This window comes from Tetrao urogallus (assembly GCF_951394365.1).
Source record: "Tetrao urogallus genome assembly, chromosome: 14".
NCBI lineage: Eukaryota > Metazoa > Chordata > Aves > Galliformes > Phasianidae > Tetrao > Tetrao urogallus.
In genome coordinates this window covers 14,228,223-14,252,529 of record NC_136827.1, presented here as the reverse complement: position 1 = coordinate 14,252,529, position 24,307 = coordinate 14,228,223, and the positions used below count along the sequence as shown (strand labels likewise).

Here is a 24,307-nt window from a genome sequence, read left to right as displayed (position 1 = left end):
ACAAAATCTGCTCATTTTAGTTCTGATAGTTGAGATTTGTGTAATTATAACCAAAATTACAATGTGTCCTAGTGTGTACAAAGTAAGCAAAGAACAATGGGTAATTAAAGATATCAAGGACATACAGGAGACAGCAACGCTACTGAGAATCCATCAAATGCATCAGAACAGACAGTGAAAAATCACAGTATCTAGAAAGCAGCCGGAAGTCAAATAGAAAGCAGAATTTTTCCTAAAATAAGTTGAAAAAATGCCAGAGTAGAAGAGAGTAAGTCATAGAACAGTTCGGCAATGCCAGCTGCAGCAAGTGGAAAAGCAAGGCTACGGTCATAATTAGAAGAGGTAAGAAAATTGGGTGCATATCCTGAAAATGATGCTGAAAATACTAATTCTACTTAAAAAAAAAAGAAAGAAAGAAAGAAAGAAAGAAGAAAGAAATTACTGTGGGTGAAAGCCAGTATGAAGTGCAAAGAAATTTAGCTAGTGAGAACAGAGGATATTTTAGTTTGACTGAATACAAAACCACAAAGCCAAGCATAGGTAATGAGAAATCCTTGAGGGATCTGCATACTGAAGTTGAAGTAACAGGCACAGAACAAAAGCAACCGCTAACAGTCTGCCATAAACACTCATTCTGCTGCTGGAGTTGTCAGCAATCAGAGAGAAATCTTTTACAGTGTTTGTAAAATGTAGAACCACTGAACCTTTCAGAAAGAAATAAGAGGTATACAGGTAATTGTGCAGTTCTCTTTAATGGCAGTACAAACCTTCAGGAGGAGAACGGTAAATTCAAAGAAGCTCTCAGAAGATGCTGAAGGTCTTAAAAACCAGAATTATGAAAACTTATGGATAATGACTTTTTGCCTTTGGCAGGGACGTTATTTGGAGATTTTGATGATTTTCTGAGACAGGAATTTTACATTAACAGTGCAGAACTACATGCAATAAGCTGTGAACCAAGAGGCAATTTTGAATAGAGGGAAAAGGCTGCAATTAGAAATAACTGCACAGATGTGGTAGGCCAGGAGAGTCCTCTGTGGGGTCACACCTTGTAGTGACAGAGGATCACAGGGAATGGTAAGAACAGTTATGTGATATACCTGTGTATACTGACATAATGGTTGTTGTTGTTTTCCAAAAATGAAAGGCTTTATTTTTCAACTATTTGTAGAGATAGGGAAAAGAGGAGTGCAGTGGATGTAACAGCTAAATAAAGCAGTGCTGCATTGTGCAGGGATGTTGGTGCAATGTGTGTGTTTGTTCATCCTTCTGAACAGATATGAGACTCAGCATTCTCTTCCAGTTCTTCCTGGCTGTTGTCACAATCAATGAATCTTGATTTTTGAAAAGATGGTTACAGATGTATGATAGTTCCCAGCAAATCTCAGGATCTACCAGTCCTTCTCAGAGGTGATTACCACAGATGTAATCTCTGAGGTGGGTCTGCTATAAGGAAAATAATGATTTTAAAAGTCTGGGTCGCTGTATGTTGACAGCTGTTTTTTGAGGTCCTTGCTTGCCTTCTTGCTATTGTTACACTTCACTTTCTGGATTAAACTCACACAGCATCAGTGCTTTGCATCATTTTCTCTTCAGTTAGTGATATTGCTCAGACTACAGCCCAGTACATACGATCTAGAGCACTCAACCATCCAGTATTTAATCAGGATGTATTTTGATTGTCAAAGGTCTTAAAAATAGCATGCAGGGCATGTCTTTATTAGCATCAAATTATGCTTTGGAAACAAGTCTCCCAGCTGCCTCTAGTTGCTGCATTGTTGTTCTCATTGCAGTGTGTGTAAAATGAGATTGTTTTGAACAAAAGGAAGAAACAAACTTGCTTTGAGATACACATACCTGCTGATCAAGAGATGAGTTCAGTGATCAGACTGGAGCTAGTCTGAGGCACAGCATAGACTTCACGTGTAAAGCAGATGTTGGATCCTCAGCACAAATGATTTCATTCTGCAAATCCTCTCCTAAGGCACCGTGCTGCTTATTGACGTTGATGTCTGAATCTGTGCCTCAGGAGGATTAGTATGTGTTCTTTCCTTCCAGAACATACATCTGTAAACCTGCTTGTGCAAATCACAGCTGAGGAAGGGTGTAATCCTTCCCCTGTCGCATGCTGCTGTGCTTTTCAGCCTTTGGATGTTCTCAGTTCACTGTTAGGAAACAGTACATTGTAACATCATTTCTATTTTGCTAACTGATTTCAAGGCTCTAACATGAGAATGAGTGCGTGCAGAACCAGACTGGCAGAGAGGACTGTTTCCTTCCAAACACCCAGTGTAAAAATGTGGCAGTGTTAGTGCCTCTGTGTGGCTAACCGTACCTTCTGAAGACTAGACAAACTAGGACACATAGGAAAGTCTTACTGAAACCATATTTTATCTGTCCTCAAGCTAGTATTAAAATTCTCTGGAGTATTTTCATTAGGTTGTACTTTTCTCTCTTGATTTCAAGTTGCAATTTCCCTTGCAAACGCTTCTCAAAATACTTCCGTGAAAATGAGTTTGCCTCCGTTCAAATATTCTGGCAGCTCATAATATCTTTGACTGAACTGACAAATAGCTTGACAGTGTTCCTGGAATCTGCCAAGATACAGTTTTAGAAATCACAATGCCAAGCAAGGTAATAATCTAAATGAATGTTACTGCAGCTGAGCATTCACATTCCTGACTTTCTTTAATTGAATTAGGGCCAGGCAGATCCCCAGTTATTGGAGTTATTGTTTTTTTCTGTAGCAATGGTAAATATTTCAGTGTTGTGTTTCCCTGTTAACACGTGATTACTGCTTACATTTCATGGTTAGCTTATAACACATTTAACAAATCTTCAACTTGTTTTCTTAGATAGTGGGGTGAACAATTGGAGTGACCTTAATGCACAACCGCTAAGAATTAGATTCAGTGCAGGAAATCCTATGTTTTAATTAGCTGTCTTAAAGCATATTTTTGTGGACATATTTTTGAGATGCTGATGCTTATAAGGATTTTTCAACACTGTTTGAGTCCCACTTATCCTGACTTACACAACCAGAAGAACCAACCTCCTGATTTCCCAGCCCCAACTGCAGTTAAGGAAATCTCCTTCCTGAGTCACAACAGCAGAGAATTCTGCCTTGAGCAGGAGCAGAAAATTTAACTGTGATTTCTAACAAGTTGAGAAATTATGGTGTTTGAGCTATGTAAAGATAATAGTGAGTCTATGTCAATCAATCTCCAATAGCAAATATTTCTGAAGTGTTAGGATGAAGTCTTGCATCACATTTTTACATATATCGAAACAAGTAGAAGTGTTACTCAAAATCTCTGGTCTTACTATGAGTGAATAATGGTATTTACTAAATAAATCTGCATTAATATTTCACAAGGAAAACAGCTTTCCTGGAGGTTTTCAGAGCATGCTACTTCTGGTGACACATGAATAAAGTTGAGGCTTTGGCTTAGCAGTGTGAAAAACTGTTTATGAAGAGCACTTAATCATACAATCACAGAAATCCCTGAGCTGGAAGGGACCCACAGGTACCATTATTCCAGCTCCTGGCTCCACACAGGGCCATCCAAAATTAAAACCCTATGTCATTGTCCATATGCTCCTTGAACTCCAGCAGCTTCGGGCCATGACCGCTGCCCTGGGCATTCTGTTCCAGTGCCCAACCACCCTCTGGTGAAGAACCTTTTTGCTTATACTCAAACTTAATGCATGTGTTTATTAATTCAGGCACTAAAGAGAGAAAGAAACAGATATTTTTTAGTTTCAGAAGCTACAGCTGGTTAGATTAGCTGTGAAATATCTACCTCAAAACTTCCCATAGTACAGTGCATGGAACCAGGAAAGAAGTCAGTTTAAAGTGTCTTTTAATAGAAAACAGAAGAATAAAATTATTTTTAATAAAAATAAAATTTTAAATGAGGTAAACGTTGAGATTTACTTACTTTAATAGAACCTGTCTGTTGGATCATGGGGCGTCCAATTAGAGGATGTTTCTTGACTCCTCTGCACATTTAGTTAGTAATTCTGTGACTGTTCTTTAATATATATATTTCCTCTGATTGCAAATCTCTAAGGTTTGTAGATTAGTTGCACAGCACATCAGAACTATTTTCTCAGTTGGCAGAATTATACAAGTAGTTGTATTAGACCTCAGGTGTAAAATTACAGCTAATAGAAATTCAGATGTTCTGCTGTGACTTAAGAAGTCTTAAGATCTTCAGTACTCTTCAGATGTTTCTAAATGCTGCTTTTTCAGGTACTGTTCTTTATCAATATGCCTATTTGGTTTGCTTTTGACACATTTCATGACTTAATGCCTTTCAGAGTGAGCAAGAGTAATGTCTAGAGATCGGGAGCATACTTCTGCTTACAGCAGAGCAGTTCAAAAAACCTTTTTTTGATATCTGGAAACTACATATTCTCTTGAGCCATGGCTGCTTGGTTAGAAGGTTTCTGAGACTGCAAAATACTGTTTTGCTACCTCTTACTTTCTCATGTCATTGTTCATTCTGTGCCATGCTACAATATGTATTGACCTTTTATCACCAAAGCACAGATGTGCATGCTCTGGCAAGTTCAAGAGTGCATTATATCTCCCTACAGGATGTCTTTCCTTGGTCCAAGAAGCATGGTAGGTTAAAAGATGAACACTCGCTTAGTTTTCTTAATTTTCCCAAATCTTCTCTTGACAGTTGCTTCATCATCATGATTAGAGCTATGAAAACTTAATATATATTTCATATATTTACTTTGTCTTTTTCTCAGCAGCTCTAAATGTGCCAATTTTTGATCGTGTTCATACTGAATATTGCTTCCAGGGGTTGCACCAAGTGAAATTTCTTATGCAAACAATTGAAAACCTTAAATGATGAATTGAGAACCACTGAAAGCATAAACAAAATGGCCAAAGTTTCTGCAGTCATATCACACAATTTGAATCTTTCTGTTCACTCTTGCTTGTAATTATTGTGAAGTAAAATGGAAATAGAAATTGAGTATAGCTGTCATAATGCTTGGAGTTTTGTGTTGAAAGTAGTATTGGTATGAACTTAGGGGGCTTATCTCAAAGTGAAAGGTTAGAACACATCATGAAGTTAAATTATTGAAAGACACCAGGATAGTTTACAGTAATCAAATGCAGTAAAATCCTTATCTAGTAATGATGGTGTTCTCATTGGTTTGGACTCTTAGTAGCAAACAGAAATGTGCAAATTAAAGTGTAGATCATCCATGTCATTGCAAGTGCAACTCCAACTTTTGTGGCTTAAAATGTTACAGGTGTATTGTAATTCGGCTTTGGACAATGTTGTGTGGACTTCTTGAGAAGAAAAACTTACGCCTAGATTGGGCAGGCGATCAGGTGCTGTCATCTTTGAAATACAACAAGATTAATCCATATGGAGCATGAACAGTCTTAGCATTTAAATTATACCAAAGCCTTGCTGCAATTTAGCAATCTTTTTCCAGAACCAGAATATTTTACTCCTCAGTCTTCTCTTTTCCAACTCTTTTTGATTGATTATTTGAGCTACAGCTTTTCAAATACTATTCCAACAAAAGCATTCCCACCAAGATATTATAGCTTCAAGTAGGTGATGATTAGTAATCATTTTACTAAAGGTAACATTTTGTCATTGCTACTTTTCCTCTGAGTCAATAAATTAGTTTCTCAGTTTGCAGAATGACATGTCTCACTTCATTGGTGTAATGAATTAATGAATTATGGGCAGTAAAATGCTACATTCTTGCACCTCCTATGATATTTTAGGAAATGGGTAGAGATAACACAAGCACATTCAGAGGCAATACCACAAACAGAGGCAATAGGGACTTCTGAATCAACCAGATCCAGCTACTACAGAAAACTTCATTGCATGGAAAGTGCTGGAACGACCACTTAAAAGAAAGCTTGTTGTCAGATTGGATAATGATTTTTGATGTTTTGTCTTTTTGTTGCTGTTGTTGCAGAATGGCTAAAATCCCAGAGACAGTTAACAAAACTGAATCATGAACTGGAATGGAAGGCACACAATTTGTAATGGCTCATGGCATTCCTGATACGAAAATGTCCACAAATCCTCATACAGTCAGTAACTGGTTGACCGTAATTGCTTTTTCCTGATCCAAATAGGAGAAATTTCAAATACTGACCAAAAGCAGAACTGCAAAGTTTCCCTTTTCAACAACAGTGTGAACAGTTTGATTTCACCTCTTGTAAAGAGCTTCAAAAATACTTGGAGCTAGATTTTGCTTGAGGCCACAAATGAAATAAAAACAAATGCATATGTGCTTCCTGGGACAGTTCATTACTCATAATTCAGTATAATTCACGCATTCTCCTGATGGTCATTAGTTACGCATTTAAAGAAGCAATTTGAAAGAGTAAGGACATAATAACTAGTTTAACTATCTCTTTACATCTCAGAAAATTGTACCACTGAGTAGCAAAGTTAGATGAGTAGATTTTGTTCAACTGCTGTTGTTTCCTTGCATGTTTTAGCCACTGGGATTTGTACATCTGCATGGAATATTATTACAATTTTATTCATAACTTTCCTGACTTTGATTTCAAAAGAATTATCATTTCATCACATACTGAGTTTATTCCTATATTTAGGACATTGAAATAAAAAAAATAAGATCATATGATTCAACAGATCTCCGAAGACTTTGTAAAATAAAACAAGGAATAAATGCATTTAACCATTATGCAAATTGCTAATCACTGTAAAGCAGCGGATACCACTGTGAACGAAGTGATAGTGTTAGGGTGTCTTTATGAGAACATTATTATCCAGATACTAACCCCAAATGTTCAGCTAAAAAAGGCCCAGTGAGTCTGTCACAAACAGCTTCTCTAAATGTACTCTCAAAGCAGCAGAGATACTGAAAGTGAAGTAACATTGCCAATGGCTTTATAACCTTCAAGCTTAATGTGCTTGGTTTGCAAGCTGCCTGAAAACAATTGCTTTCTAAGTATGTAATTTGAGTCTTTGAATGAAAATCCAGATGCAGAAAGAGTTTAGTAGCTTTCCTTCCAAATGGATGTTTTAAATATTACATCCATTGAGGGTATGATTTATTAGCAGTATCTTTATGTGGAGGATTGGTGGGGGATCATTCTTGGATCTCATTCACAGCAACAGCTCAACATAGAGCACAATAGCTTTGGTTAGTGGAAAGCAAACAAATGAGGTGAGAAAATAATGCTGGAGTCAGGATTTTGACTTGTATAAATGAATGAAGATCTATATTGACCTCACACAGCGGGCATTTGTAGTTTTTGTGTGTATTTGTTGGAACCATACGAGGATCACTAGATGCAGTGACTTAGCATGTCTGCCCCATTGTTGATTCACGCACAGTGGTAGTTCACGAATGAGAAATGAAGCTGCTTTAAGGAGTTTCACCTGGAAGGAAAAGGAATTACTTCTGCAGTCTGTGGTTCTGCTCCTTGCTTCCTGCTGAGCTGGGTGCTGCTGTCTGTGAAAGCGGGAGTTAATGACTCCCTTTCTCTGTGCTGAAGCAGCTGCACAATGTAAGTGGTTCCTCGCAGGTCAAACTGGGAGGACCTGCACAGAGCTCATAGCAAAGAGGATGTGCGTATTTTCAAAGGAGTAAAAACCTCATTGGTCTTGACTGTGTTCCCTCTGTCTTTGACAAGTCTAACTTCATTGATATGTGTTCTATGGCAGACTCGTCTTCTAACTGCATTACATAAATTCCAAGGCAGATAATACAAGCTAAGAAATGTTTTAACAGGTGGACCTCTCAAGTTTATTTTACCAACATATGTTCTCTGGCCTCCTATGAGAGCACTCAGCTTTTCTGCCCTCTGGCTCTGTGCTGGGCTTGGCTCTCTTGCTAGGAGCTCTCTGGTGATGAGCTCGCACCCAGCTGCCCCAATTTGAATCTCTTGCTGCCTTGGCACCCTGTGATACATCACTCCTCCTAGTCCCAGAGTTCTGCTGCTAGCCTCTTCCTTTCACTTGCCTGCTGTGTGCCACCTACGCTGTCCTTCCCACACATCCCTGTTTCTGAGTAAGTGATTTTAAATGTAGGTTACTCTCTAGCAGTGGAGCCCTGACGGGTGCTCAGAAACTGAGTCAAATGTGTTTGTTGTCAGGGGTGGATATGGAGTTATGGTTAAATAGAGGTTTGCATGCACATGCAGCAGGCATCAAGGGGCAACCAAGGAAGCTCTCCAGCACGTGGAACCAATTGTTAAAGGGAATAAGGCCTTACTAATTTATGTAGTCAGTTTCTATTGAGCTTCCCCACAGATTGCCAGGAGATCTGATTGCCTGAGGAAATTGTTTCAGTTGAGATGCTAAATCATCACTACATGACCTCTTATCCTCAGGCCCTGTTAGAAGTCAGCCTGTCTTCCCTCCAGCCGTAGTTCCTCCCTCCCCTTGCTGTTTCTGCAGATAGCCAGATTGGAGACCCTTCACTAAGGTCAGGGAAAGGGAGCTTGGGGCTGGAGAAAGCATTGAACTGGACTCTGCTATGCCTCTAAGATGGCCCTGTGTGGCTGAGGCACTACGTGTAGGGGATATCTATTGTGAATTTGCAACAGAAAGTGCAAATAAATGCTCTACTTCTCAGTCTGGTCTTCGAGTTGTATCTGTGGCAGAGCAAGGGATCTGTGAGGACTCCTGGGTTTTCTCTTTATGGCTTGGAGAATAAGCTGGTATGTCTGCGGGACGTGTGGAAGTGTGAGAAGCTTCATGAAAGTAAGATTGTTAAAAATTATTTAACTTTAGACAGGGAAAAGAGGCTTTTTAACACATGCTAATGAGAGGAAGAGTTCAGGCAAGAAGTGATAATGTATTTCTGAAGTTAGACTATTAAAAGGACCAGCAAAGAATAATCAAACCAAGGCAATGTTTTCAGTTTTAGGTATTTCAGCACAAGCTGGAGCAGACAGTTGGGTGATTGTTCCAACCACCCAAATCCATCAGCTGTGAGTGCTGGCACAGTGCTGCACTAAAGCAGCAATAGAGCTTCTGGCTCACAGCTGGCCTTCATTCATCCTGCTTGAAGCACAAGCAGAGTAGATGAGCATCTGTTTGCCCTCGTCATTGCAGACATAGCCTTTGGCTTCACTCTTATGGATAAACAAGAGTGATTTTGTTTAAAAAAAGAGATATTTTTAATTCTTACTATATCTGTCTTTTAAAAGAAAGAAACAAAAAAAGGGTAGGAAAGAAAAAAGAGATGAGCAGCTGGAAGATCTCTAGATAAAAGGCCACAAGGTTGAGTTCTAAACAATTAGTTATTCATGCTGACATTGACTTAATGGTAATTTGTTTGTAAATTATTTTCAACTTTTTTTAATTTCTGAAATTTTGGCCTATGAAAGCTGCTGGCAACATCCTGCAGTAGAACACGAGTGGTAAATCTTGTTTCCTGATACAGAGTATTAAAAAAAAAATAAAAGTCATATTGATTTAGAAAGAAAAATGTAACTTTTAGGGTCATGCTAATAATCAGAAGCAATTTCTGCACGACTGGTAGCTTAATAAAAATCACATGTGTTGAGAATGAAACATATAAGAGTGTAATATCTGGTCAAGGATCTTTTCTATACTAAGGATTTATTTGGATATGTATTTATATATTTAATATTGTTATTAATAAATCAATATTAATGTATTTAGCATAATATAGAAGCCCCATGTGATCCCTTTAAACCAGCCTTGCTTTCTTGCTAAAGCATGCAATTTTATTTTTGTTGATGACTTGGCTACAGTACTCTAGAAATGTTCTGACATCCTCAGTCCTCTCACATCATGTGTTAAGGTGTCCAGGCACAGTCTGGGAAGATTTCTTTTGTTTTCACCAGCGTAAACCCCACCACTTCAGGCCTTCCTAGGAAATCTATCAGTAAACTTTTTAGGGCTATTCCTTACCAAGTCAAAATGAAATATCCACTACTATTTCACTAAGAAAAAACATCCTGATTGGGTGCATTTTCCCAGGAGAGACACAAAAGGAAGAGCTCACAGGCTGCCAGAGGTGTCCTGCTGTGCTTAGGAGTCAGCTCTTGACACTAATGCAGGCTCTGGGCACTAGATGCTGTTGGGCAGTCTTTATTCACTGATGTACTGGGTGGGTCAGATACTTTATCTTCCTCTTAAATAACTAAACGTGTAATAAGCTGACACAAACTATTTGCCTAAAACAGACAATAGGCCTTGGGGAGATGTTTATGATACAGGCTGGGTTGACTTAGCAAGCAGCAGCTGGTGCTTTCACTCTGCTCAGTGTTGGAATGATCTTCTGTACCGCAAGGTAGAGAGGCAGAAAATGCAGCTGCATCTTTCTGGAGCTAATTTTAAAAAAGTAATGAGCTGGTAATTACCACTTTTCCCAGCTGGTCTTTATGAGGGTAAAAGGTTTAATCATAGATGGAGAATGGAAGAGGAAAATACTAAGCAGGCTGCAAAGCAGCGTTAATAAATGTCCCTTCTGGAGATACTTAGAAACGTAAGCTCTTGTTGGTTGGGAGGAGCTGGAAATGAACATTACCTCCACAGGGCTATCTGTCAGAACTTGGGGTTATGGTTTTTTGTACATCAGGTTTCTCTGGCAGGATCCATGATGGTGGTTTCACTTTGGCTGTGCTTCCTTCAGGTCAAGGTGATCTTCCCAGGCCTTGGGCAAGCAAACTGAACCCAGCTCACTCTGAAATATACAAACTGAGGGGGATTTGCTGTGAAGGTTTTTCAGCTGGCATTTCATTTCTACTTGATTTGTAAATATAAGTTTAATTAAAGTGGTGAAATATAAATATTTATGCACCCATTTAGCTAATGTTGGCTTCTATTTATAAACAAGAGCATCTTGTAAGAGGTTCTTCTAGACAAGTGAATAAAGTAAGTATAGTGTGCCTCTGTGTTAAATTAACCGTGCTTCATTAACTCATCCAAAATATCGAGTGTTTGGTAATAACTAAACCAAAAAGTGACAGTGGAAAAGGTTTGGTGGGAATAACACTGGAAATACTTAAGCAAATGATTTCCATACCACTTTTTTTTCCTTTTTACCAATGGGATGCATTAATTTTGCCAGATGTGTTTGGTCTTTCTTGACGTCATTATATATTTTCTGACTGAAAATAATTATCTCAATATAAAGGAGAAAGAACTCTTAAATTCAGCCAGTTTAAAATGTAACTGGCACCCCAAGGCTGAATTCACCCATATATTCTGCATCCTTGGATGAAATCGTCATAAAAGTGTGTATAAATCTCTGATGATATCTTTGGGATGTTGTGTAAAGCAATGAGGCCTGACAGCACGGAAGATTTTGTGAGCATTAAAGTAGTGCTTTTTAATACATCCTCTGCATGCTTAGTTTAACGTATGATGATTATCTTGATTTACTTTTTTTGATGGCGTATCAGTTGAAGTTGGATGGATTTGACAACTAAGTACTGAATAATAAAAGAATATTTTTGTCTTGTTAGGAAACAATAATTTATTGCACAAACTACAGTAAAATGGTTTTAAATGACTGAAAAACATGTTTTATCTCATCTTATGATTGTGCAAATCAAAGTAGGGATAATGTAGTAAAGAACCAGATCTGAATCTATCAATCTGTATTTGTTTTCTTACAAATTTTTCATTTCCTATGATTATAACTTATTTCTTTGTTAATTTTTCTGAGAGTCAACTCTTGAAATAGGGCTCTGCAGTGCTAATTGATTAATAGATTCAGAACTGAAAAAACAGCTCCTGTCCCATGTCTTGTGATGGGAATCAGATCAGGGAATGCCTAAAGCCGACCAGCAAATAATGAGTTATTGTCTGTGTATCAGCTCGGTTTATCTGCATTGCTGCCTCAGGTCAGTGTCTGTCCTAGGCAGCCAGTGGACCAGTAAACTTCTTACAAAGTGGCAGAAAGGCCAAAGGCCTCATCCTGCACGCAATGGGAATGAAATAGAACTCAACATTTGCTCACGAATTGATGGTTGGGACTAGTTTGACAAAAGGTGATGCTATGCTGAGTATTTATCCCTGATGTGAAACTGGGGCCGTCAGGGACACAGGACTTGCAGCAAAGCTCCTTCAATGCACCCTTCAGTTTATCTGTGTCTGTGAGAGGGACGAGAAAATTCTGGAGTTTGTGGTTCACATTTATTTTCAGGTGTCTACAGAGGCCATGCTAATATATCACATTTCTATAAAGCAGGACTGAGCCAAGGCAGTCAGATCCGGACTGGGTTTGCAATATCAATTCGTCTCTTCTCATGCATGAATTTAGGTGTGCAGAGTCCCTTCAGCTAATTAAAGGATTTATTTAGTCATATGCAGTCACTGAACCATAAGCAAAACCCTCAAAGTGTGAATTCTGTGCAAGGAGAGAGATATTTTGGAATATTTGTTCATCAGAAATACTTGTCAGTTGCTGTTACTTGTACTGAAATGGATCCGTGCCTGCTTTTGCCTTCCCATTCCATCGAATAGCCTTTAAAGGCAGCTATAGGTAAAAAAAAAAATCTCTCCTATAGCAGGTATGTAACAGATGAATATGAGGAAATACACCTGCTGGTGCTTTTGTCAGCCAAAAGTGCCTTTCTTGGTGTTTTGTAGGAGACAAACATGCTAATAGAGCAGCATTTGGCTAATAGCACAGCAGCTGCAAACTGAGCCGTGACAGCCAAGGTGGGAAGGGCAGAGAAGAAAGAAAAGGATTTCATGTGAAGGCTGAGGTCGTCAGAAACAAGGGATTTCACACTTTACAGGGTGTTCAGGATAAAATTAGTGAATGTCATATCTTTCTATTGTTTAATTTCTTTCTTTCTTTCTTCTCTCATTTGTAATGCTTGCGTTTTCAGGAAGTTGAGGTAGGTTTCCACTTTTAACTTGTAAATATCAGTATTTTAAAAATATCACAATGCATATTACACTTTAAACTCCGATTGCCAACTATTAATAGTTCTGAACAGAACCTTATTAATACATGCTACTTATTAATATGTTAATAATGGTTTATTAACATGTTAATATTAAACCAAGAGAGTAGTTTTGTATGTTACAGCAGATATAAGGTGTTTTAAGCACATTGATACCTCTCCTAGTAGAAAGTTCCAAAACAGATCTGCGTAGTCACATTTTGCATTATGGCTTTTTATTTAATAGCAATGCTAAACTCTTTAATGAAGTTGCTTGCATTTATTACTTCTTATATTTAACAGCATACGTATTTAGAGTACCATATATTGCTATACCATGGCATTTTTCTTCTGTTGAAGCAAAGTACAGTGAAATGATGGTATCCATTTGAGGATGTAGCAGTCTCTCCTGCTAACAAAAGTCGTTTCTATTAAAGGTGGAAAATCCAGCAGTGTCCCAGCAGAAAGCCCCGTCTGTGTTTGAAGTCAGAACTTTAGGTGGTGTTTAAATGAGGTGGAGATTTTCTGCTCAGCCATATCTTCAGGGTGAATTTTACCTTTACAGTGCTGTAAACATTCAGCTGCTTTTCTCACTGGTATCAATGCTGAAGCTCTAGTGCCATATTTTCTGATTTCTTGCTGGCACAAATTGTTTTAAAGCGCAGTTGGCCAAATTGCTTTAATGTATGAATCATTATTATTTACTCCTGTAAATACTAGTGACTCCTGTATGTGTAAAATTTCAAAGATTTTCTCTATTCTCTGTAGTTTTGTGGATTTTTTTCCCCCATATCTTTTCTCAGGTATATCCCAACATTACAATCCCGTAGTTACAGGCATATTCCAAAATAAATACAGCTTTAATTTTCAAAACAAAGTGCAAAAGGAGAAAAGGAGAAGGGATAGGGTCACAGCAGAGATAGGTGCTTTGTAGGCTGGTTTTTTGGATTTTGGGTTTTTTTTTTTTTTTTTTTTTTTTTTTTTTTTTTTTTGAGCAAGGTGTTTTTTCTGTAAAATACTTCTTTGAAACTGAAAGTGAGATAAACTTCCTTTCCAAACCTTATTTCAAAACTGGCTCCATATGCCAACAGTGAAAGGAATCTTTCTTGGGATTTGAATTATTCAACAGTTTCTGATGCTGAAAACCAAGCAGCAAAGCAACACCTAGAAGAGAAATTGTAAACAGGGAATTAATGAATAAATGTGTTTCCTGAAAAAAGAAAATGTTCTGCTCAAAAGTCTAACAAAAACATAACCTGATTCAGAAAAGTTATTAACGCTCAGTGAATGTAGCAGAGCATCGTAACCAATTACAAAGCATTGTATCACCATGAGCTATGAAAAATAATCTTTATGGTTACTGTGCAATATCGACCCAGTCCATGAAGTCAACACAGACGTTGTGCATAAATATACTTTGAGAAAGGAAAACGTATCCTTGTGATAATCATCCTGAATTGCAGCCAGTCCCCTCATTACAGAGGGCATTTCCCATTTCCTGCCCCCAGAGGTGCAGGACAGCAGTCTGCAGTTCTCCAGCTGTGTTTCTGCTTCCCAGCTACAGCCCTCACCAGGGAATGCACTGCCAGAAGGCACAGCATTCAGGAAGGGCATCCTGCTCTGCTTGCAGCAGCTCTGTGGGCTGTTGTGAACCCAGAAAGCAAGACAAAGTGACTTCTAATCTCCAAATTGTTCCAAGCTGGGTTGATAGCTTAGCAAGGGAGCATGTGAAGTTCAGTTAACTGGAGATAAATGGTAAGCAAAGCTCTATGGAAGAAATAATTTAGGTATCTTACTCGCATTGATGGGTTTTCAGTTACCCTCTTGGCAGGAAAAAGAAATCAAAATGTCATTCTAATTGGTAAAGACTTCTCTTCATTGGCAGCCCTCAAGAAATGACTGTAGAACATTGGAAGTATTAAAAAGGAAATAAAGATTAATATGCAGAAAAATATAACGGCGTTATAGAAATGTTCCATGCTTCCTCACTTCAGATACATTATTCTGTTGTTATCATTTCCTCTTACAGAGGACACAAGTGAGATATACAGAATATGCTGAATACTATGAGTAAAATGGATATTGCAGTTGGGCTTGAGTCCCAGTTCTTCAGAGATGTGGTTGGTGGCACTCTGAAGTGAGTGAAACTCCTTTCAGTAAATATTTGCTCAGTACATAGAGTGCAAATTAATCAGGCACACAGAAGGGCCTGTAAAAGACTGGAAGAAAAGCCCTTGTTTGCAACAATAACCATTTGACCGATAGCCCCAGAGTTCCTACCTTCTTGGTTTTACGGTACAGTCTGAATTATGTAAAACAGAACCCTAAGACTCACTGTGCAATCATATCTTTACATGTGATTTAAGGAGTCCTAAGATAAAATTTACAAAAGCATTCACTGCAAATATTCCTGGATGTGACTGTAATTAAAGTGTAGTGCTCCTGATATCACTGCTGTGTATCTGAACATTCACAGTGGTGAGATTTACGTCTGTCCAAATGAATATGTGCATTTCAGAATCTTCTGTGCTGGTCTTTTACAACACTGTCTTGGCATGCATCACGGCACATTATCTTTATTATCAAAAGTTGCTGGCTGATATGAAATAACAGAGTTGTCAGGAAGCATGTAATTAAGGCCATATTTTGAAAAATAGTTGGAAGATTTGATGTATTGAATGCAAAGGAGTTTTTATTCTTTAATTTCTAGCTTGCATTTACTACACTTTAGAGCATAACCTATTGATAGTTTCATCTGATTTGGGCTGAGTACATTATAACCAAAAGATGAGCTGAGCTGATTCGTTTCTAATTTGGTTATGTAAAATTGCACTGAAAAACTTATTTATATATTTCCTGATTTTCCTTTCTTTTTTTTCTTTTTTTTTTTTTTTCTCTCCATTTAGGATGATTATGTCAGAAACTGGAATCCAAACAAGCCTTTTGATCAAGGTAAAGTCAGTATTTTGTGGTTGTCTTCTGTCATTTTTTTATATCCCCATATACTTTATGCTTTTTCTTGTTCCTTCTGTCCCATGCATTTGTGAAGAGCTATATTCATCCTTACATCTCACTCCCAATTTAGTCACAGCTTGAGGTGTTTTATATATTAGGGTTTGACTCATCTCTATTTTTTAGCTATTTTTTTAAATTCACATCCATTCCAGCTTATTTTCAGTGATGATACATGTGATATTTATGAGACAGATGATATTTATATACTTAGGTTCTCTGTAACCATGAATCTCTGTCAAAAATGCAATATGAAACAGGTATCCTCACATAACTATTCTTTCATGTTAAAAACTTGTTAAGCAAATGTCATAAATGTAATTACTGCATTTCCTAACACTCAAGAGGACACTTCTTTTAAGCCTGTTGTAATGTGTGAATAGAGCTGATTTTCAAAAGAGAAGAGAATGGTTCAGAATCTGCCAATGACATTTAGCACTCTCTTTGTCATGGTGAGTTGGTAAGTTATAGCAGTGCTTCAGCAATTTCCAGACTAGCCAACAAAAGAAATAAAAAATATTCTAATTGCTGTGTCCAGGGTAGCATTGAAACAACAGCTGTGTCAGGAAGAACTACTTTAACTTGCAGTTTAAATGATATTTCAGGTAACTTCATGCTAACTGTTCTCTGCTAGCAACAAGCTGTTCAGTGTGGTAAAAGACATTCATTCTAAATATCGTAGATTGACATGATTGAAATGCTAGTAGCCCTGATGCTGCTGGACATGGTGGATTGTATTGGATGGTTCACATCCACGTAAAAAATCAACAGACAACAGCAAAACAAACTATGCACAAAGAAATCCAGCAGTTCATCCTCTTGTAGCTGGATACAGAAGTAGTGCAAGCTAATAGCATGCAATGATTTTGTTCTTTTAATCAGTGTTGTTTTAACTTGGCTATTTGTTATGAATGTCACATTTCTGTAACACTGGTTATAGTTCTGTACTGGAGCCCCTTCAGAGAGTTGAATAGGAAACTTTGTGAGTTGTGTATTTCAGTACTTCATAGAGCTTTCTGGTGAGGTGATTTGTGGTTATTTTTTGTTTGCTTTTCCAGGACACATGTTAACGTTTGAACAGTTTCTTTTGGTCTTTTGGTAAAACCAATTAACACCTGTTTCATTTATGGAAGATGACAGCATGCAGTATGAAGTGCAGAGTCATTCACTTCTCTGCCTTTTGACAGTTGCTCGTTTTTCCTGCTTGTGATGTTCAGAGAAGTTTCCATAATGTGGTTGAGTACCTGAGAACACTTATGACATGAGGATATTACTGTAAGAACACAGGTGGATGGTAGGCTTTTTCCCAGTCCTTAAGACATTTTTAGGATCCTGCATTTCTTTAGCTAGCCTTCATGCAGTATTGAACATTGTGCCTCTAATAACTCCAGTGTCCTAGAATTTTCTTCAAAACATTATACTCTGTTAGCCTATAACTTTATCCATCTTTAGGGCTGTGGAATTTATAGTGTTGTTTTGCTATTTTTTTTTTTATTTTTACCAAATGTTATCCTGAAGCCATTTCAAAAGCAGTGATAATATATACAGCAACTACAATGCAAATGAATTTCAGTGATGTAGATCCCTTACGTAGTTCTCTCTCTCTTGGATACTGGTTTCAAAGTTGGGTGACATTGAAATGGAGAACAAGGCTTCCATATATATCTTCAAATTTATTCGTATGTATGGTTGATGTGCTTTTATATTCAGGACAGATATTCCTGCAAGCAAATTGCTTTGGCAAATTATTGAGCAGGCGAGTAGTTTTTTGTTTAAAAATAAAAATTCAAAAGAAAGGCTATGAAAAAAGGAAAGAAAAAAAGAAAAAAAGAGAAAAAGCACCTTAAGCCCCACGCAGAATGGGAGGAAATTGCAAATCAAATAGCAAAACAGAACCACAAGTTATCTTAAAGCAATATTTACACCTCTGGAAATTAAGAAGTATGAAATTTTCTTGTAAATCATACCACAGTGAGATGAAAACAGGAATCAACAAAGGAAGAAACGGAACAAATGAATGAAAGAGTAACTAAATGAATGGTAGACCGCTGGAGCAGATGAAACCGTAGTGCTTTCTTTATCTGCTTTCAATTTGAGCATCAGCAGTCATTTATTTCACCAACTAGACATAAAAGGGAGCAGCTTTGTCAACCAGACTTGAATCTGTAAAATTGCTGAAATGCTTAGGAAGGAAATATCCATTGGAGTCTCTGAGGGCACACAGTTACTTTTGAAAAATTAACTTCACATGTATTTGCATATTCCATGCAATGTATTATGTCCACATAGCTCCCAGGAATATGACTGGGGACATACAGACATTAGAGCTGAAGAGCACTGATACTCTGTCTTTACGGAAATGGAACTTCTGTTTCAAAGGAAAGGGGAAGATGATGTTTTTGTCAAGGTATATATCCACAGAGAGATTTTCAAAGGCATTAGAGGGATTTAGGATTACAAATCCTATTGACTTTGAATGGAACTTATGCTCCCACCACTTTCAGAGTTCTTATGACCTTCTTTATTCCCAAGAGGTAAAAAACAAAAAGGTAAATCCTGGCAAAATATTGCAAAGAGATTTTGAACTGACATGCTCTAAAACTGTCTTGTTCATTGTGTTACTGAGATTTCTGACTCTGGGCAAAAACACAAATCATTTTAGAGTCTGAAATCACAGACGAATACCTTGAAGCGATACAAACAATTGTACATCTGATAAAGATTCCTGTCTCTTTACGAAGAAAAGGATCATTACTCTTTCAGTGTAAAATCTCTCCCAGACTGGATAGCCTGTCTTCAGAAAGCAGAGTGCAGTCAAGGCAGTGCTGTGTGAGCACGATACTTTGCCTTGCACAGATATTCCTGTTTTGCTTTTGTCTCATTTAAATCTTACAAACAGATTTTGTTTGTCCAGAGATCATTCTTTTTGACACAGAGGCCACTGCTTCTCTTGGCCCTGGTAACATTCACCCTGGCAAGAATGTTAAAATAGCCAGGCATACCTTTCTAGGGATTCTAGAAATCTCTCTAGATCTGAGGTAGATCCAGGTGCTGACAAGACTAATCCAATCCTCAACATACGTACCAACATAAGGAACCATACACTTGTATGGGAGCTGCTGAATCACAGCCTGAACCTCTGATTGATCACCTGAGGCGAGCAGTGAGTCAGACACAGAGCACAGGTGAAGGCAATTCATCTGTGCTGCTGGAAGGGGTGAAGCCTGGCTGCACCTCTCCTACACCCATTTAAGAGCTGACTGCCAGTAGGAAAGGATCTCTTCTGGAGATCCCCTTGTTTGGACTTTCATAGTGAGCCCCCGGTATGGGTAAGCATTCTATCTATTCTGTTTTGGAACAATAACCAAACTAGCCAAACTCTCTGGTGTATTTCATAACTATAACATCTGTACATTCGTTGATTATGCAACACTATGCATATATGTAGATATACTGTGTTTATGTAGACAGCACACCATTTAAATAGGAAGCACAGAGAAAATTTCCTGTAGTTAGTGTTTTCTTCTCCATCCTCCCTGCTCCGATGTTATTTTTTGCTTTGGGTGTTAATGCTATCTAAGCTCTTCTGTGAGATTGAAAACCTGTTTTTGTGTGTGTATTCTTTGGGGTTCTTTTATTTCTTTTATCCCAAGATTGTGTGCAGATCTCATGGTACAGAATTCTAGCTCTGTGCTCAGCAGCAGGTCTGTGTTCTGCACACGATGCCTCTTGAGAGATATTCAAAAGGCAGAATTTCAGGTCATGACAAAAAGGTGGTTCTTAAAATGACTGGAGAGGAGAAAAAACTCCTCTGGTGAGTGAAGGAAAGCAGCCTGCTGCTTCTCTCCTGGGCTGTACAGGCTATGAGTGCCACCTCACTTGGCTAAAGCTAACTTACATCAACGCCACTCCTTGGAACAGGTCTGCAGTATTTTCACATTGAAAATATATTTCTAGATTCTAAATTCATGTTTTAAAATCATGTGGAAACCAAACAGTGGAATCACTGTGAAGGCTGTAGATGGTTAGTTACCTGCTAGAAGTGATCTCTTAAAGGCAGCCAGGTGATACAAAATATGTTGAACAGCTTTAAAAATGAACTATAGACAGAAGTCTTGAAAGTCAGCAGTTCTACTTCTAGGCTTGTACTTCATTTGCATCTTTTAAAGAAGAGCGAGCTGGGACCAACCAATGTGATATTCCTTTCTAAAATTAAAAGCTTTCTTTATTCAGCAGATTGAGGTACTTAATTATGCATTTGAAAGCAATACACTGCAGTCTAGCTGTCTTCTCTCTGTTTGTAATGCAAAGAGATGTCTGCATCTATGTCTCAAGGAAAAAAAAAGCCTTGTTTTGGAAGAAAGCATACATGGCTTTCACTGAAACAAGCCCTAGAGAGTTGCACAAGGTCCTTTTGCATAACATGCCTTCTCAAGGGAATTCAACTTCTGTGCTTTAGCTACATATAGACAGTACCTGAGTAATCAGAATTTATTTTTAGCATTGCTACTGGCTCAGATTTGTATTCATCTTGAAACTAGGAGAAACCAGTACAAAGGTGAGTGTCTTACTGACCAAGCCAAGCTAACAAGGTATTTGAGCTGCAGAAGAAAGACAAGCGGATAGCCTGAAAATGATTGGTAGTCATTAATATTGAACTCAATTCTGTCAGTGCTGCTGAAGACAGAAAGCAGGAGACTGGAAGGGGCAGGTTAGTCATGGTTTTTAAAATATGAATCAAAGGATTGTGTGGGGAGTTTTTGTTGGTTTCTTCTATTTTTTTTTTTTTTAATTTTTTTATTTTTTTAATTTTTGACAAGGTCATTTCAGAGTTCTTAAGAAGCTTGACAGCTGAGTTGACGTATTTTCCTAGTCTCCATTGATTTTGAGGGAAGAAAAGATGGAATCAGGGAAAAAGTTTAGCGTAGCGCCCTCAAGTCAGAGATTCTGGTACAGAAATGAAGTGTCTTCAGCTAGATATTCTTCTGAAGATATTCTTCAGCTAGACAGACTCGCCACAAAATTAATCTGTTCAAAACTTCATGTGTTGTTGTAAGTGAAAATTGTTAAGTAAATGTTTTGTTACACATTTCTGCTAAAAGCCACGTCTCAACATTTTCATTAAATGCTTTGATAAACAAATAAATGCTATTAATTTTTCTGGTAAGATGCATAAGTAAAGAGTACATTATGTTGGGTTTAATGTTGTACAACTGGGGACGAATTTGCCAGCCATATGGCTTTCTTATTTCATGAAGCATATTTGCCCTAAAGATAGGAACGATGGAAAAGATGGGATGCACTTTGTAGTACAGATCCATAAGCTGTGAATCCAAAACATTTAGGCTATAATTAACAACAAAGCACACTTGGAGAGGGGAAAAAAACATGAGTCTGTTGAACTATTTTCCCCCAAATATGCACCAAGAACTCTAGAATTGTCTGTTCAGCTTAGAGCAAGTGTCACGCTTTCCATTTTCATGGTGACACTGTTATATCATTGCCATGTATTGAGCTGGCTAGATTCCTACTCTTAATCTTGCCTGTTTCACTGACTTAAAGAGATTGGCTAGAGCATGGTGCCATTTTACCCATCACTACTGACAGAAATCCCAATGTTCCAAGCTGCTGGACTTCCCAGGAAAAGAAACCCCCCCATCAGAAATAGTCTCTGTGTTCCCCAGGCTATCTTTATTTTTGTTGTCTTTATTCCCAATCCTTTTCTCTAAGATCTGAGAAGCCTGGGCAGCCTTTTCTCTCATTTCAGGGCTTTCTCTTTGGACATCATCTGTCTGTGGTGAAAAAAAAATCCAAAATCCCTATTCTACTGTAGTGTAAAAATCCTTATCTGCCTCAACAGGGTTTGCCTATGACTGACTCTGATGTCAAACATGCACATGTAGACTTGTCTATCATTAATAACTACAAGCACAAAGTCTTTATCACTTCAAAAAGAATTCCCCTTTTGAGCACTAATGAAAGGCTGAACTGGCAAAATATCCTCACTTAAAGAGGAAACTCTGCTTTTCAGTAGGTTGTGGGCTCCAGTGTAGCATAACCTGTGACTTCCACAGTTCAGTAGCCCAATGGATTTGTTGAATGCAGAACTTTATTTTTAGAGACAGATGTATTGCTATTCATGTTTCCACTCCTTCTGCATTGAATTGTGCAGAATTCTTTCTAGTATCTGACTGGCAAGTCCAGGCTCCAGAAACCCTCCAGCTTCCTGCAGCTGGGCGCAATAAAGTTTGCCTAAAATTCATAAGCCTTCCAAAAGCAAAAAGACAATAATGGTAAGCCTGTGATGCTGGATGAAAATCATAGAACCTACGATTACTTTTGAACATGTAATTTTCTTTTAGCCCTGTTAAGATGTTCTTTCAGAAAAGCCTGAATAAATCCCTTTCAGAGAGTTTAGTACTGTACATATCTCTAGCACAAATATATGTTAGCTTTATAATAAATGTTTTCCATTACTGTGCCTCAGATGGCACATTTCAACTGAATAACTTATTTTGCAATTTATTTTTTGACTATATTTGAATTAGTTTTAGAAGCTTATTCATAGGACAACTGCACATGAGTTATGCTTGTAAATCTTCAGTAAATCAGTAGAATTTTAAAACATGCTAACTGAATCAACAGAATACAATAGCTGAGATACTGCATATGAAATATATTCTCTCAGATGTATTTCAAGCAAATTTGGCTGCTTATATCCTCCAAGCAGATGCGCATCTTCATGTGATAGAAGTGTAATATTAAATTTCCTACAAGCTTATAAGCAACCCATTTTTTTCATTAAATATAGCATCAAAAGTGATGGGGAGAGGATCCCCATCTGTATAGTATTATAGCTGATGTGCTTTGAACTCAGTGATCAATAGGTTGCTTGTCTAGAATTTTATTAGCACTTTGGGAACACTTGTTAGTTTGGTCAGTAATGGTGCTGACTTTCTTTTAAAATCTCTTACTTCACTCCCTGTGAAGCAGGTGATTTTTTCAAAAGGGAAATTTGTGCTTTCTCCTCATGCTTATTTTGGTCCTATTGAAATAAGTGCATCTTTGGGAATATCATATGGCCCAGCCCTGCTCTCACTGAATTCACTTCATAAACAGCAGCCCCCTCCTTTTGCTGCGCTTTAAAGGATAGGAATTCATTCTTTGAACATATTTGAATATTTTAAAATGAACTGCTTGGAAAAAATGCAGGCCTGCAAAGCTTAACTGCTGCAAGGGAGAGGCCCTCCCACAAAGTGTCATTCAAAACAGTCGCTTGGGTTTGTATTCTGGTCGTGCTTTGTTCAGTCTCCTGCTTTGATATTATTTGGCTTAAATCTATTGCTCTGCCATCCCATATGCAAAGGTAATTTGCACAGTACTTAAACGCGTTCATACAGTTGTGAGTTAATAGTAATTTGATTCTAATCCAAAAGAGACAGTCCTGGAGGGAGAAAAGGTAGGAGGCAGACAATGGGCATTAAAGGATGAAATTAGAACTTTTTAGGAAGACAGCATCCAAGTAAAATAAGTGGCTTCACGATCAGATTTCCATAAACAGAGTTTGAAAGGAATACATTTGAGGGGAGCGTTAGGGTAATTGACATTTCCTTACTGTAAGGGGAACAAAAGCAAACTATCTAAATACCAAGGATTTGGTTAATGACAAGGTTCTTAGTGACTTCAGTGGAAAGATGTTGTCTACAGAAAGTGAAACTGGGTTGAACTCTTAAAGGAACAAAAGCTGTAGCACGAAACACAGAAAACCAGGTACAAAATGAGATGTTTGGGAAAGGATTTAAGATTAACAATCATCTATGAGTGCATTAGAAAGTAGAGAAAAATCAAACTAATGATTTGCAGCTCAGAGGAAGGAGAAGCCTATCTGAAGGCAATGCTGGGAAAGGAGAAATGTTACTTGTCTTTGCTTTACCTTTAACTTAAAAGGTCAGCTGCAATCAGATGAGTATCGCAATTAATATCCTCTGCTGAAGTTTAAGACTATGGATTAGAGAAAGAATAGACTTGAGTAAATTAGATGTCTGCAAATCAGTTGGGATTGATCTAAGGGTTAAGTGAAGTGTCTGAAAGAATTTTAGAAGTACTAAAAGTTATCTTTGAAAACATGTAATTGTGGAAGCCCCAGAACACACCAGTAGCATACCCATTTTTCAATGGGAGAAAGGGAAAATAATGAAAATCTCATGACTTGATACTGAAATCCTGGGGAAAAAAAAAAAAAGCCAAAGTAAATATTAAAGCAAATGCTTGTTAACATCAAGAAGATAAGGGGATGAATAAAGCTGGTGTGAATGTCAAACAAAATCTATTACTCTTCCTGTGACATTTACAGGCCTTGAGACACAAGGATAAACTTGCATTGTCATGTAT

General features: G+C 37.8%; 1 protein-coding gene across 1 annotated transcript in view; it reads left to right on the top strand.

The window, feature by feature from the left end:
* SPOCK1 (SPARC (osteonectin), cwcv and kazal like domains proteoglycan 1) overlaps positions 1-24,307 on the top strand; it is a gene marked incomplete at both ends in the record, with an annotated part of 262,949 nt that overhangs the window by 75,385 nt on the left and 163,257 nt on the right. Inside the window, one exon of the mRNA XM_079542147.1 lies at positions 15,811-15,856. Coding sequence (XP_079398273.1) covers positions 15,811-15,856 — 46 coding nt within the window. The remainder of the gene's footprint in view (positions 1-15,810; positions 15,857-24,307) is intronic.